This window comes from Lycium ferocissimum, chromosome 12 (assembly GCF_029784015.1).
Source record: "Lycium ferocissimum isolate CSIRO_LF1 chromosome 12, AGI_CSIRO_Lferr_CH_V1, whole genome shotgun sequence".
NCBI classification, from domain to species: Eukaryota; Viridiplantae; Streptophyta; class Magnoliopsida; order Solanales; family Solanaceae; genus Lycium; species Lycium ferocissimum.
In genome coordinates, this window is record NC_081353.1 from 21,534,579 (window position 1) to 21,551,426 (window position 16,848).

General features: G+C 37.1%; 1 protein-coding gene across 1 annotated transcript; it reads left to right on the forward strand.

Annotated features, from left to right (window-relative positions):
• Positions 1-1,791: 1,791 nt before the first annotated feature.
• On the forward strand, positions 1,792-3,773 carry LOC132039753 (large ribosomal subunit protein P3-like). The gene is made up of 2 exons (XM_059430274.1): positions 1,792-2,071; positions 3,388-3,773. The coding sequence occupies exons 1-2, from the start codon at positions 1,874-1,876 to the stop codon at positions 3,547-3,549; spliced, it is 360 nt and encodes a 119-aa protein (XP_059286257.1). The 5' UTR covers positions 1,792-1,873; the 3' UTR covers positions 3,550-3,773.
• The last annotated feature ends 13,075 nt before the right edge of the window (positions 3,774-16,848 follow it).

Genomic DNA, 16,848 nt, shown 5'->3' on the forward strand with positions numbered 1-16,848 from the left:
ATTTAAAGACCACCCCAAAAGAAGGGAAATCCGCGCAATAAAATGACTTTGGGCAAAAGTTAGGCCTTAAGGCAGAGATTTGTCTTAAGGCCTAATTTTGGATAAAAGTTTGCCTTATTTTGGATCAAAGTTTGCCTTAAGGCATAAGTTTGGGTCCAACTTCTGCCCTGCGAATCCGAACTTATGCCTTGCGATTTTTTTTTTTACTGAGCTTGGGTTTGACCCAGGACCTCTGGGTGTTAAGCGAAGGGCAAATATTAAAGACCACTAATTTGAGGCCAAAAATTAAAGACCACCCCAAAGAAGGGCAATCCGCGCAAAAAAATGATGAAACTTGTCAGTCCAAAGAGTAACTAAAACTAAAACTAATTCAAGTGTACCCTGAATAAAAAAAAGCGGAATGACCTAGGAGACCCTCGTACTGTTCGATTTGACATCCCGATTCCTTTACTTCATGGAGTTTCATTCAAACCCCTCAATTCAATCAAAATAGGTATTTTAAATCGGGATAAATACGAGGGTGTCCAAGAGTCTCGAAATATTATGCCAACTAACATACATACAGGGCGATTGGATTGACGTTTAAAAATAGCTTATATGCTAAAAGTTAAAAGTAATAAGTTGGCAATACTCAAGTTTTGGCTTTTAGGTTATTTTTGTATTTTTTAGCCTAAAAGTAAATGGGCTTAAAAATATTTTTTATCTTTCCGAAACACCACAAAAAGTAGAAAAGAACAGTGGATAATTTCAATAATATACGATCCAACATAGCCATATTTTTAATTTACATCCGCATAGCCAGCTTTTTTTTGCAACAATGTTTATACACACGATATACAACATTATACGCTTACTGTGGATAATATATCAATCTTGTATAAAAGTATATAATAATACTAGTCTTTGTGTTCGTGCTTTGCACGAATATAGCTTGCTTTAAATACTATGATATGCGTACCTAAAATATATACCTTCAACTGCAATTGTTTCTTGTTGATTTCCAAATATTTAAGAACTCTCTGCCGTCTCTTTTAACCTATTAAAAATAGAAACTTAAATAATTAGATCCTTTAACGTATCTTAATTTCTCCAAAAGGAATAAAAATACTTTCTCAATTTTGTATTCCAACATCCCAAGAGTGTTTGCTGCTTGACGTGGTTGTAGAGCGTCCATGTATACTTTTTGCATTATTGAAATAGCTGGTCAACGACAAAAAATCAAGTACTTCTCCGTCTCAATTTAAATGAGAGTTAATCTATTTGGGGAATCAAAAGTTCTTTCCTTGACTATAATTTTCTCCAACTCTTTTCATATATTGTGAACTATTAATTATTCAGGTTTTCTGTATTTTCAAATATGTAAATTTTATTATGATAAAGAATCTATGCTTGAAATTTTAATCAAAGAAAAAGCTGTTTGACTCCTCAAATCGGTCAACCCTCATATAAATTAGGACGACGGGAGTAATAAGTAGATCAAATTGTACTGCACGTAGTCAAAAGGAAGGGAAAAAAGTAGGAACCGCATCTTGACCACCAGCGAGGACGCCATCAACTTTGTATTTCTATATGAAAATCTTTAGAATTTGAAGGTAGCAACAATTAACATTAACATAGATATAAAAGGGCACTTTGGGGTAATATTAAAAATATGGATCATTTCGGTTAAATATTTTCTCCAAATATATTATTTTTCCAAAGAAGAAAGCGAGGACAAAATAATAAAAATGCTCACCTAGCGTGGTCATATTAGTCTTTTAAACAAATCTAGGGTTTCTCCTCCTACAAAAGCCCCCCATTTACACACAATTCGTACCGCCTCTGTATCATCTTCGAGACAAATCTAGAGAGAAACAAGTCTAGAGCAGCAAAGATGGGAGTATTCACATTTGTTTGCAAAGGGTCAGGAGATGAGTGGAGTGCTAAGCAGCTGAAGGGTGATTTAGAAGCATCAGCTTCATGCACATATGATCTACAACGCAAACTTGTTCAGGCTGCACTTGCTACTGACTCTTCTGGTGGTGTTCAGTCTTCTTTCTCTTTTGTCACTCCTTCCTCTGCTGTTTTCCAGGTAACTACTTCTTTTTTGCCTTTTGCTTTTATCAATCTCTTGTGTAGCAATGGTTGAAAAGATGGAAAAGCTTAAATCTAACAGGAAAAGCTTAAAATTTTTCTTTCTAATTGTATGATTTTAGATTCTTGAAAATTGTGATATGTGGGTTTGTTTTGCTTTTTTTTTTTTATGATTTTTTTTTGTGGATCTGGGTATTTTACTTGTCTTTCTTCTGTTTTAATAATAACTGTATAATTTTTTACTGTATTAGGGTAAAAAGGTAATTCATTAAAAATAATGTGTTGTGTTTCCTATTGTTAAAAGCTGTTAATTTGAGATGTGTGTGCAGCGAATGAACTATAAGCAATGGTTCAAAAGGTTTTTTAATAATTGTGTGATTTTGAATCTTTGAAAGTTGTGGTATGTGCTAAAAATATTACTATTATTAGTAGAATGGTGACATTGAATTGTGTACGGAATCGTGAGCTGGAATATATTTGTTTTATCTATCCGATTTAACCCGAAATTTTTGTAGTGTATAGATTCCATCTCTCTGGTTCATGTGCAGTTTCATTGTAATAGTATACAACTTGTTTGAAAATATAAGAAAGCTCTATGGATAGTTGGTTATTTTCTTCTACTGGAGATAGTATGTTGTTGCTATAAATGTTGTTGCACTTGTGAAATTTCTTGCAAATTGGTGAGCTGTGAGGTATTATATTTCATTGGTCACAAAAAGTTTTTCGATTGATGTGATTCCTGGCATAATTAGTCATGTTGCTTGGATTTTGGTTCATTGAATCAGTGCTTTATATTGCTATACAATTGAAGGCTTGTTTCTCAAAACATTCGCAATGGCCGCCTAAGATCTTTGCCCTCGACAGGCTTGAGAGATAATGCTGCTTTTATCCTTCCTTGGATGTCTGAGACCCCACCCCCACGCCACCACCGTGCATCAATTTCCAAAACTTTTCTTTTTCCACATTGGGTTAGGAATCTCTTTGTTTGCTTTTTCCAGTTTCCTACTTGATGTTGTTTGTTGATTATTTATTGTCTTTATTTTGGAGTGAATAACTTGGGCCCCTCTCACTGTGGTGTATCTATATAATAGAGGATTCTTATGGGGTTTTGGAATGAATAGCATGGGTGTCGTTTGTTTAGATATTTGGTTATGGAATGAATAACATGGGCGTCGTTTGTCCGGATGGCTGCTATAGCGGGATGTTGCTATAATATATAACATATTACGGTTCCAAAGAAAACTTAGCACTTATTGTGATAAGTTGTATGCTACGAACATGATCTTATATCCTCATTGCTTGCATATTATACAGGTGATCGTTGGCGGCAGCGTTGGCGGTGGTTTCGCCAGTGGTGGAGCAGCAGCAGCAGCTCCTTCTGGTGGTGCAGCAGCTGCAGAAGCAGCTCCAGCTGAGGAGAAGAAGGAAGAGAAAGAAGAGAGTGACGAAGATTTGGGATTCTCGCTCTTCGACTAGATTTGGTATTATTATATAGTAGTACAATTTTCTGTTGCTGCATCTTTTATTAGTGTCACTTTGTTGGCCCTAAAGTTTTGATAAGCATTGGATTATCAGTTGCTCTTTAGGTATCTAATGACATTGTGTTCTATGCTTCTGTGAGACACTTTTGCTCTTGTTTGAGTTTTATTAAAGAATGCCTGAAAGTCTCTAAAATGTCCCAAGGGATTTTAATTGGCTCTTATCGCGTATTCCTTGTTGGTTTCCAAGTTTACCCTATTTAATCGTTGACCTCCTTCTGTATCACTACACCCGGAACTCATTTGGACACCTCAGGACCCGAACCAAAGTCTCAATCAAGTAAAAAATACCTTTCGGACCTAACGGAACTATCAGAACTCGATTCCGGATGCAATTTCCCAAAATGCCTCTTTGTTATCATCAAAATGATTGTCCACACTATCAACTTCCGACTTTTAACCATTTTTCTTCGCTGTTGTACTGTTCGACTAGTGGTTCCACTTTCAGCCAAATACTTCTTATACCGCAACAACTCTCCAGTGTCTGCTTCCATGCTTCCCTCGTCTTCGTCCAATTCAATGCTAAGAAGCTTGGCATATTTGGGAAAAAAAATCAAGAAGTTGATTTGCTGAGGACGTATAGTCTATCAAAATAAGTCACAATATGAAACAAAAGTTTGAGCAATACCATTTTGTCAGCAATCTCAACAGGCGAGGTCCTATGGTTTGGAGTCTGAGAAACCTGTGGAGAACGACTTCTTTGTGAAGCTTCTGTTAAAACTAATACATCTTAACATCATCATCAATGTCATCTTCCTGTAGTTCCAAAGAAACTTCATCAACAGCATCACATGACAAGGGGTCAATCATTAGATAAGAGAAAAAGAAAGCAACTTCTATCTTAAGTTTTACATATAATAAAAGAAAAGAAAAGCGAGATTTTGTTTGTCAAAACTAAAATAGGTCAAGCCTCAGTTCAATCTGTAAATAGGTCATGTGGAACTGTGGAACGCAGCTAAACACAATGAAACCATGAGAAAAGCGTATACTGCATGTAGGTACAACGCACTGAAACCAGTAGTAAATTTCACCGGAGTTCGATCGGCAGATACTTTCCGGAAACTGTTATCTACTGCGAGGAGCAATATCCAATAACTGTGGACACCATTAAGATCCCCAACTCAGGAAAATAGGTCAATTAATTCACGTTCTTATTTTAGGCGACAATGACTGGTAGCAGCGACAAATTTCTCTTAAAAAAATTTGATTCTAAATTTGGCAGAAACTCCATCAATTAACCTTCCTTGGGACCCCACCAGTTGAGTTTTAAGCATTATTTTTAAGGTCGTACACATGGTAAAGCTTATTTAAGTTTATTTGGTTTATTTACTTTTTTCGTTGAATCATTCGAACAAGTGCCTTCTCCATTTTGTTTTAACTAACATAACGACTAGAGAAATCAAATGAGTAAATAAATCAATAAGAAATTATAAAGCAATAATGAAATAATTAAGCTTGAGCTTTGTTGATCATTGGAGAGAATCCTTTGATGGGTTTTCCTCCGGTGGAACAATTATATGTTTTGGCCTAGTAGAATAAATGTTAGTCCGGTACAAAAGAATGACAAAGTAGGCTTAATTGCAAAAGATTGAATAGTATGAATATGTGTGAGTAATTGTTATTCGATGATCCTCTTTGAGAGGCCTTTAGGCTCCTTTTATAGTATAAATACATCAGCACTTAAGCCGTTATTAAATTCTAATAATAAGTAATAATAGACAATAAATGCTGCTTTAATTCTAAATCATAACGTTTGCTTCGAAACTGGACTGGTCACGCAATGTTGATCTTTCATTAGTGACCCGAGACAATTGCCTTGGTAGGTTTGCTCCGGGTTTATCCGGGTTCTCTCATTCCGACTAAGTAAAACGACAAAGCAGCGTTTCACCTTCAACTTCCACGTGTTCCCTTCTCGTCATGACATGTGTCGAGCTATATTTTGTCATGTATAGAGATAGTCCCCCCACTCTCAGGTGGAGAGAAACAACATCGGGGAGTGGATTTGAAACGCCACCGGACCTATCCCTACTTAATGGCGAGAAATGAATCGTCTCGATGGTTCATTCAAAAAGGCAACCGTCAAATCCGAATTCAAACGTTTCCTCTCCCTTAATTAAATATATATAAGGCAAGAGATCAAACCTAAATTCAACTAAATATTTTCTTTCCTTAAACGAGAAAAACCTCTCTTGAAATCTTATATCTTCATCTTTTCCTTTCTTGCAAATATTCTAATCATGTCTGATGCTTCATCCCCAATCTTTCTTCTCATAATAGCACTCCATCTCCCGGGCGTCGTTCTGAGAAAGCTCCAATTTCACCAACAAGTGAAGAAATCGATCTTAATTCCCTTGCTGCTAATATTCTCCTTGCTGGGTTCAAGTACCATGAAGATTTCAGCGCTGTTGACCACCATCAAGCTGTTGAAGAATTTGATTCATTCATAACTGTTGACCCTATCACCACGGTTAGTGAGGATTGCAACTTTGCACCTAAAGTTGAAATTGGTATTGTCAATTTTGAAGCCAGGATGAACCATCACTTCGAAGGTTTCTCCATGGTTTACACCTATCCTTTTGTGATATGTTTCAATCTCCCAATTCCCCAAATCATTAAAGACTTCTGCCGCTGATATCGGGTTTGTATCTGTGAAGTTGCTCCTCAAATTTGGCGCTTTGTCTACTGTATTCAACTTCTGGCCGACAAGTTGGAGTTGCATTCTCCCTTGATCACTTAATGCATTTGTATGCTCCTCGGGTTTTTTTAGGAGGGTTAGTACACTTATATCCTCGCGAAAAATGATGCTTGGTTAACCCGGAGGATGACTTTGATCGGGGATGGCTTCATAGGTTCGTAATGATATGGACCAGCCACCTTCATCATTCCTTGCCTGAGCCATTTCCAGAGGCATGGAACTCTTTGCCTAAGCCGTTTCCAGAGGCACAGAACTCTACTCGTAAGCCTTTTAATGGAATTTCCCTTTCCCCTCTCGTTTTTTTATCATTATTCCATGCCTCATTTCACTTACCCTTTTTCCAGCATTTTATTTTTTCCCAGCGATTTCAGTTGAGCCGGAACTTCTAGTCGAAATTTTTGAATAGGTTGTTGCACTGTTTCATGCTACTCCTAATATGACTCGATCTTGGAGGAGTATGACCTCCGACTGGTGGAGAGGAAAACCATGGTGAGCCAAACTCCACTCTATTAACTTAGCATGACTTCTTGTTTCTTCCTTACTCTTTTTTTTTTAAACTAACACCTCCCTTACAGGCCTTCCGGCGAGAAACTCCACCTCCCCGAGAGTCTACACTCGAAATATTGCCTTATCAGACATTGTTAATGCTGCTTCCTCCAGCTGGAAGCGTAAACCAAAAGACGCTTCCTCTTTCCTGGCAGGAATTGGTTCCAAAGTGCAAACTCGACGTCGGCTTATGGAAGCATGGAGCAAAGCTCAGCAGGGTGATCACCCCGGAGTCATTTTTATCGATGATGATGATGAGCAGCCACGAGTTAGTAATCCCCAAGATCTACTGCCTGATAGCTCTAGCAAAGCATCCGGGGAACCCAAGGTTTCTACTACCGAATTATGCCCAGGGAGCCCTGCTGCCCCAGTTTGCGAACTATCGCAAAGGAGTTCATTCCACCGGTTGAAACTTCGGGCTCATCTCCACGTCCAGAACCTCTGGTTGTCAGATTGGGAACTTCACTAGCTCACCTGGCGAATCTGTTCCTTCAGGTACCTATTCCGTCTTCCTTGTAAATTCCCTCACAAGTCCTCAGTGTTCCCGGTTGACCTTTTTATTTTTTCCACTATCAGGGTCACGTGGCTGCCACCTCCACTGCCGAACTTGCACAATCTATTGCTAAAAACGTGAATTCTCCTATTACATGTCATGAGAACTCTTTATATAGGCCTAGGGTCTCTTCTTTTATGACTACAAATCCCCATTCTACTCTAGAAAGGAAATAGCTAAAAACAAGGAAAGTAAAATCCATATTCTATAACGAAAAGAATAAAGAAAACCAGAAACCTACTAGAACTGGGATAAAGATCCTACTACTAATAGAAAATTAAATCCTACTATAATATAAATCAAGAAACAAGAATTCCCATTCTTGAAAGAAATTGATCTTCAAATTTGAGCTTCTTGGACTTTCTCGCTCTTGAATTTTGATGTTGTTCTTCTTTGTTTTCTTGGATTTTTGGGTCTTCTTGCTCTTTCATCAAGTTTTCTCAAATTGTAACACTTTATTTCCTACGTGACGCCTACCTGAATATTATTTTCTCTCAATTTTTTACTATTGTAGAAGCGTGAATGAGGATTAGGGATCGACGTGTGTGTTGATGGCTAATAAAATTTGTTTTAAGGCCAGTTTGATCATTTAATGAATCCTATCCATAATATATATATATATATATATATAATAAAAAGGCAGGACATGAGCCCGCTGATATGGCATGCCTCAATGATCAGTAAAGGTATCTATTTTCTCAAATTTTTGCACAATAAACACAATTTTTAATTAATATAATTGGCAAAAATATGTTTCAGTTAGAACTTCGCAACACAAAATCCCAAAAGCCGTGTCTTTCAATATTCTCTAGAACCTTTTACAGCTTCAATTATAGAGATCAAATCGACACTCTACAATCAACAGAGGAGAAGAACTGTTTCAATTATAGAGAGAAAATCAACACTCTACAATCAACAAAGGAGAAGAATCAATACTCCGATAACGACATAATGAATGCAGAAAACCTTCATCGCCTTTTGTTTTAGGTTCAGAAGGAGGAAAACGCCACATTGGAAGATGCTCAGGTTATCATGAATACTCATCATGACCTTAAGATGCTCAATATGTATGAACATGTTCTTTGTTAACAAAAAGTAAAAGAAAGCTAATCCAATTGGAGTATCTTTTTTTATTTCATTCAATAGATTAGCATATATTGTTACACCTCATAAATTTCTGATTTTGTTGCCTTGTGAGTAGGCTAACATGAGCTTAAGGTGATTATGAAACCCTTACGAGATTAAGGAAGGTATTAGATAGCTTAAGGTGCGTACCGTAGGATTTTGAAGTTGTATGAGTATATGAGCCTTAGTTTGTTGAAGAGAGTGAAATATAAGTCGAGTTTGAAAAGGGTTTTCGCTATAATTGAGCTAATACTTATTTAGAATATCTTGAGGGGCTGCTATAGGGCCTATTGTATGGTTAATGAAGTGTTATGTAAGTGCCAAGAAGGTTCCACGAGGATTGGAAGTCAAACGAATCAACGAGAGGAAGTTCTGTACAACTGGGAGTTATACGACCACTTATACGGTCCGTATAACTTTATACGGTCCGTATAAGGGGGTCCGTATAACTCGACCTTTATAGAAAGGGAATTTCCATGGTGGTGTTATACGGTCCACTTATACGGACCGTATAATATTATATGGACCGTATAAGTGGTCCGTATAAGTCGATCGGGCTGATTTTTATATTTTTGTATAAATAGATGGATCTTGTTCTTTTATTTCATTTTTCATTTCCCACAAGTCTTGAGAGCTCCAAACCCTTCTCGAAATATATTCCACTCCAACCCAAGAGAAAACAATGATCAAGAGGCAAGAATTAAGGTACCCATGTGTTAGAGGTCTTGCTAGGGTTAGTAGACCACAAGAGATTCTTGGGTATTGAAGCTAGGGTTTTGTCACCCCCTACCAGGAGTATGACGGGCTCCGACCCATAGGCCGGGAACCACCTGATTTATTCGTTACTTTGAACATTATAAACTATAACTCAAAGAACACCTGCACGCAGAAAAGGCCCAACATCCAACATAGAAATATCCGATCATTCAGCACATATATTCATATGCGGACCGATAAGGTCGCCACAACATAACGTATATCATAAAACCGGCAAGGCTAACAGTAAAGTATCAAGAGCTCAAAATAAGGTCGACAAGGCCACCAATATATTATACAACAATATGAACCGGTGGAGCTATAAAACATCTAATTGTACACACACGTCTACGAGCCTCTACATAGAACACAAATGATCATAAGGAGAATACCAAATAGGCAGACTCGAAATAAGTGGAGTGCTCCCGAGAATTCGCTGATAGAACACCTACGGTTCTGATCCGTCTTCCTGCCTACCTACAGGTATGAGCGCAGCGTCCACAAGAAGGGACGTCAGTATGAATAATGTACTGAGTATGTAAGGCATGAATAACAACATAATACAGATATGAAAGGTAACATGGAATATGAGAGATAACCTGTACATCTGAATGCCTCATAAGGCGGTGTCATGCATGCTTAGCCTTTTTTAATTTTTTTTTTAATACATATATATAGTACCATGCCCGGCCATTAAGGCTCGGTGTCATATATATATAGTATCATGCCCGGCTATTAAGGCTCGGTGTTATCATCATTAGCCCGCGTCCGGGGCAATACCCTGACATGGCCACTGCAGTGGTGTGCAAATCTACGTGTCATGCCCGACAGACTATAGCGCGGCGCGGTGTGAGAAAATACTTACATACATATATATATATATATATATATATATATATATATATATATATATATATATATATATGTAAAGCATGCGTGAGCAATCAAAAGCAACTATATCGGAGTGACGTAAGGTCGGTAGCCTCCGATTATATTATGGATCAATCAGCATCATTTATCCCACCTTGAAGGAACAAGGGTCATAAGGTGAGATTACCAACAATGAAGGAAATTAAGAAATTGCAAAGTAAGCTCAATCACCTCATAATAATATAAAGCTCATGTACTTGGAAATCTCTACGAATAAAATCATCTCATAATATCATGAAATCCGTATGCCTTGGAGCTTTGATAAATAAATCCCTCATAATCATCGTCATGGTTATCATAAAAAATTAAAATTATTCATCTTTAGCACCATAAAAACTTTAAGAGTCATGAATCTCTAACATTCTTGGAGATGAGGATTTTTTTATGGAATTCATGCATGGGTTGGTAGGAAACAAATCATGCCTTTAAAAGAAAGAGGAATAGCCTTAACATACCTTTTGGTCTCCATAACTATTCAATATTTATCCTTCCAAGCTCGTAAATCTACATGTAAACCATTCATATTATTGTTAGGCTCATTGTCACATGCTTATCTTAAGCCTTCAATTTAAATCCATTTAGAATCTGTCGAAATTCGGGCAGCATCTCCCCTATTTATATGCCTAGCCCGAAATCACAATCCAATGACCAACAACAACAACAACAACAACAATACCAACATCAGAACAACATTATCAACACCAATAGGCTCCATAAAACATCCCACATGATGTTTTCGAAGTTTCTCAACTATCCAACTTGTTATACGACTATTTAATAACTTTATCTCCGTAAATAAACTGAAATTAGTATTAATAAGGAGAGATTCATACCTTATTCTTGCTAGAGCAGCAATATCTTCAATGTTTACTTTGAATCCAAGCCAATTCCAACGCAAGACAAAACTATAATCGTGACTACACGTTACCCGGACCTCGATTAATACTCCGTCACTTGAAATTACTCAAAATCCTCACTTTTGTGTTGTGTGCATGCTCTCATATGGTGACTGATATCTCTAGAACATTTGGGGGAATTATTATGGATAAAAAAATGGGGTTTTAACCCTTATATAGGGTGTCAAAGTCGGTGGCACCGTAGTAGCACTGTAGCAGCGCTCCCTGCTCTGCCCGCCTAACTTGTAACATTCATAATTCTCTACTCCGACATCGTATAGATGAGAGGTTTATTGCGTTGGAAACTAGACTCGACGAACTTCATTTTAAGCTTTTTGAAACACCTTAAAACTCCTAATATACTAGGAGATATGCCTCTCCAAAATTGACTAAAAATCTGCCCAAAATCCTGCCAACTTTTTCTAAATTTTCGTCAAACTTATTTTCTTCGAATCCCGAAATCTTCCAAAACTCTTCATACATGATATTTATCACTAATCATACTTGATAATGGTCATGTACTTTGGCTCCAAGGTTGTCCTTCCCGGTTACGACTTACAAGATCATAATTCATCCTTTACTTAAACAATATACTTAATAATGCTTCGTTCCTCACACTCCAAAGTTGTTTTACCTAGCCATATCTCGACATACTTACATTCAAATTTAACCAGTGCTTCTCCGAGGTACTAGGGTAACACTGAAAGTGCGGGGTGTAACATTCATCCCCTCTTCAAAAACATTCATCCTCGAATGTTGAGGTAGAGTTCGCTCTAAGGTAGATGTCAATGTTCTTACTTGTATTTGTCGGTATTTAATTTACTTACTTGCAGTCTTACTTGCTCATTTAAAACTGAACTTATCCGAATTACGCAGTTTATCCTTCTTCTTTTGTGGCCAAAATTTACACCCGTACTCAAGCTCGTCTCTTTTCTTATTATCATCCGTCTACTAACTCTTTATGCTTTATCGTTCTCATTGTCTCTTCAGCCTTCGTTGTTTACATTCTTATATGCTCTTTCATGCAGTACTTACCACATACTTTTATCCAATTTTGATCCCATTTTCTTTTTATTAAAAAATTCTTGTTCTCTTTGATCTCCACCTATTCTTACGTTTTACAGATGTCCCAGGCCTTTGTCTTCTTGGAGTTTACTTATTCTTATTCTTCCTCCCTTAAAGATAACCTCAATACTGGTCATATTTTATCATCCTTTGCTTTCTATAACAGTCAAATTAATCTTTGCGGTACTTTATCTTTCAACTAGTTTAACACCGAATTATCTCACTTAATTTCTCTTTCCTTCAATTGGACTTCTGGCACTTGGCTAACTAACGGTAATTCTTGTACTTATATCAAAAACATCTCAAACCTCTTCTTTAATGATCCTTTTCCTTGAATTTATACTTAAAGTTTCTGATCCTTAGTTAGGCTAATAACTTAGGGGTGAATTCAGAAATTTGTCGAAGAATAACCAAGATTCCTAGCCATGCAGCGAATTCGAATCTTTTCATTCTTTCCTTTGTCTGTAACCTTCATTCATCCCTTTTTCCAATAAGAGCCATCATGTTGCTTGTTCCACGAGGTCTCATTGTCACTCGCTTGTTCTAATCAAACATGATATCCTTGGATCATTTCTTTTGGGGTTCTCCTTCTACTTTTAACCTTTGCCCGATTCTCCCTTAATAAGTCTTTCCCATAGTTTGACGCAATTATCTGTCATTTCGGTTTATCAATCAAGCGGATCTCTTAATTCCTTAAATGTCCATTTCCTTTATTTATATCCTTGAATCCTTTTCCTGCGATCTTATCTTCATCTACTTCGATGACTTCACCTTCCGTTGACTTAGTCCCTCTTTGTTTCGTGACCCTATTTCTTTACTAGTGGACAACTTTCTTATTTGGCTGTGGCATTTTCCTTGCTTGCTTCTCTAGTGCTACTTTAGATTGTCCCTCTTAGTACTAATCGATTTTATATACATATCATTCCATCTCCTTTTTAATGCTTTTGTCGAACTCCTTAATTCCTTACAATGTCATCATAGTTCCACCTATGATAACACCCAGATGGCTTGCAATAGCATTTCCTTGCTAATGGCTATTATTCTCATTAATTACTTTACTTCAAATTACTTATCCAATGCGTCAAAAATACTATAGCCAAGGGATTTTTATTCAAATGGGACTCAATTCGACCCATACAACAACCTCAGCATCATCCCTTATACACTTGTATGCAGCATTTTCTTATCACCGTCGTTATCCCTCATCACAAGATTATACTTACAAGTTACAACTTACTAATGCTCATATCCCAAGCAAATCTACTATTCAAAATATCTTCAAATCTATGTTTGAATCTTTCCTCCAATTTTCTCTCCTCTAATCTTAACATCATTACAAAATAACTCATAAAGGAGACTAAAATAAAATCTTACTTAATCACAGCTTCCTTTCAATATGAGTGTGCTTCCCTCTTTAAGTCCTTGGCTCTCCTATACCAGCGGCTAATTGAGACTTAACTAGCTTCCATTCTTCTTCAAATATTTATTGTCGTCCCCACACCAATTTACTAGCCATTTCATCAGGACGATTATTTATATGATCCTATGACATATACTCTCACGATTTGATATAAACGGTGACTTATGATTTCACGACGTAGGAGGTATTTCTAGTCTCAGGCAGTACTGTTGTCATGCTATCCATAGGCATACTGTCTTTCTTTCTTTTGACGATCATTGAAATTCCCAAAATATTCCTCTTTTAAAACTCTCACCTCTTCCAGTGCTACGATTTCTCTTTACTAATCCCAACTGTCCCTGATACTTATCCTTGGTCACTTGTATGCCTTCTCACTTCTTCCGTTACCTTTTGGGGTACGTTTGCTGCATATTTAATTGTAATAAAAAATTTCTCTGGTACGAGCGATTCGAATCATAGCCCGGAACACAACGTATTGCATTGACAAAACTTATTTCCTTGATTTGCTAAACCTTCATTATCTTATCATGCCTCCTTTCCCATGTCTGTCTCATAATATACTTGCATTTAGTCCATTTCCACTTTTCTTTAGCACATCCTTGCTATATTAGTTCATCTTGAATTTCGACTCCTTCAAGCTAGTACATTTCCTTCTTCTGTACTTGGGAATTTTCTAATTCGTCTAAGAATGTTCTCATATACCAGTAACATTCGAGTATTGACCATCTTTGGTAGTCATTTGGCCGACCCTAGCGATCCTTCAACTCCTCTAGTCCATATAATGCCGGAGTTACTTTCATCGCATGGTTTGACTTTTTTTTTTTTTTTTTTGCTAACTGGATTCTTGTATCAAGTCAAACGTCCACACACATTGGAGCCAACTCAAACCACTTCCTTCCTTCATGCCTATTAGTCCCGTAGGTTAATGAATCAATGGTGACATCGGAATTCATTAGGCTCCTTATAGAATGCCCGACTATACCATGCTCCTTGGTCGTAATTTTTTCTTCATAACTATCCTTTCACCAGTACCCTTGAGATTCCTCTTACTCTTGGTTCCCGATTCCGAGTTAGGTTTATACCATACTAGTAAAAGTCAATACTCTCTCTCATTCATTCTCACGATTCGTCCTTTCCTTAATTTAGCTCATAGTGTCCCATAGTTTCTCTTAACTAATTGTTTGTATCATAATCATGCATCATAATCCTTCTAATGTCCCGCCGATTCTCGTTCTCATCATGAAATTTTAGTAAAATACGCCCTTTTCTTTCTTCCTTCGTTCATTTCTTATTTCCCTTTACGATATCATAGCTTGCTCGTATGTATGTCTATTCCTCATATATTCATCTTGTTTCCTTTATAATCGCATCTCTATTCCAAGTCCACTGTCGTATGCCATCACTGTCTACCTTTGGCCAACCTTACTAATTTATTAAGCTTCCTCTTATCGTCACCGATCACATAACTTCCTTTAATTAATTTATAACCGCATTTTCTCGTAATTTTTGTCCTCAAGGTCCTTCTTGATTTCCTTTGCTCTTAAAGTGCTCTTTCCCGTTTGCCACTTAATAATATCTACCTAGAAGTTTGCAGAACATTCCACTCGTATGAGTACAAACCATATATATATATATATATATATATATATATATATATATATATATATATATATATATTCATACTCGTTAACTTCCTTTCCCATATCAATATCTCTTTGTTATCAATCTAATCTATAAACCGTAATACTGTATTTGAGTTCCTAATGTCAACTTTCTTTATGTTTCCAACAGGTCCTAATCCTCCGAAATCTCGAATGCAACTCATCCCAGTTTCTTAACTACTAATCATTTTTTCCTCCAGGGTTTCTCCTTTAAATTAAATTAAAATCACTCTAAAACTTCTCTTTGAAAGCATCGCATAGTTGTTCCTTCAATCATGACTTACCAAACGGCTGATGATCACATTTTCCCTTTACTCTTTCTCTATAGACATGCAAACAATTCAATTTATAAAAATTATTTTCTCTATAATTCTTACTACCTCATTCTTGCACACAGCTCAGAAAATACATCCAATACCCCACAGAGCAATCACAAATACCCATAATATCTTGCTCAGGTTCTTATATCAACATCTATCCATATTAATAAAATAGGAAACATACCTTTCGAATGAACAACTTCAATTCTCGGCAATTACCTCGTAGCAGCATAATCAACTGCTTATCTATGATCAAAACATTTGGGGTTAGAATTAGGAGCATCATATCCTATGATTTAGCTCTATGGCACGATCTAAGATAAGAAAGAAGGGTCAATGGTTCCTAAATGCCCTGCAGCCTCTTGTTTATAAGTGTGGCGCGCTTCAAACCCATAAACAAGACTCTACTGGACACGACTCGTAGAGATTCCCTAGGACGAACTGCTCTGATACCAATTTGTCACACCCCCACCAAGAGTATGACGAGTTCTGACCCGTAAGCCGGGAACCACCTGATTTATCCGTTACTTTGAACATTATAAATCATAACTCAAAGAACACAACGCACGCAGAAAAGGCCCAACATAGGAATATCCGATCATTCGGCATATATTCATATGCGGACCGACAAATAGTCACCACAACATAACATATATCATAAAGCCGACAAGGCTAACAGTAAAGTATCAAGAGCTCAAAATAAGGTCGACAAGGCCACCAATATATTATACAACAATATGAACCGGTGGAGCTATAAAACATCTAATTGTACACACACGTCTACGAGCCTCTACATAGAATACAAATGATCATAAGGAGAATACCAAATAGACTGCAGCTCCGAAATAAGTGGAGTACTCCTGAGAATTCGCTGATAGAACACCTACGGGTCTGATCCGTCTCTCTGCCTACCTGCGGGTATGAGCGCAGCGTCCACAAGAAGGGACGTCGGTACGAATAATGTGCGAGTATGTAAGGCATGAATAACGACATAATACAAATATGAAAGGTAACATGGAATATGAGAGATAACCTGTACATCTGGATGCCTCATAAGGCAGTGTCATGTATGCTTAGCCTTTTTAAAAAAATATATATTTTTATACATATATATAGTACCATGCCCGGCCATTAAGGCTCGGTGTCATATATATATATATAGTATCATACCCGGCCATTAAGGCTCGGTGTTATCATCATTAGCCCGCTTTCGGGCCTCCCGCGTCCGAGACAATATCATGACATGCTTTATACGGTGTGCACATCTACG

What these genes read in the sequence shown, in the direction of transcription:
- LOC132039753 (XM_059430274.1), top strand. Translation starts at nt 1,874, where the DNA reads ATGGGAGTATTCACATTTGTTTGCAAAGGGTCAGGAGATGAGTGGAGT. An exon ending in CTTCCTCTGCTGTTTTCCAG is followed by an intron (nt 2,072 to 3,387) that starts GTAACTACTTCT and finishes CATATTATACAG; the next exon opens with GTGATCGTTGGCGGCAGCGT.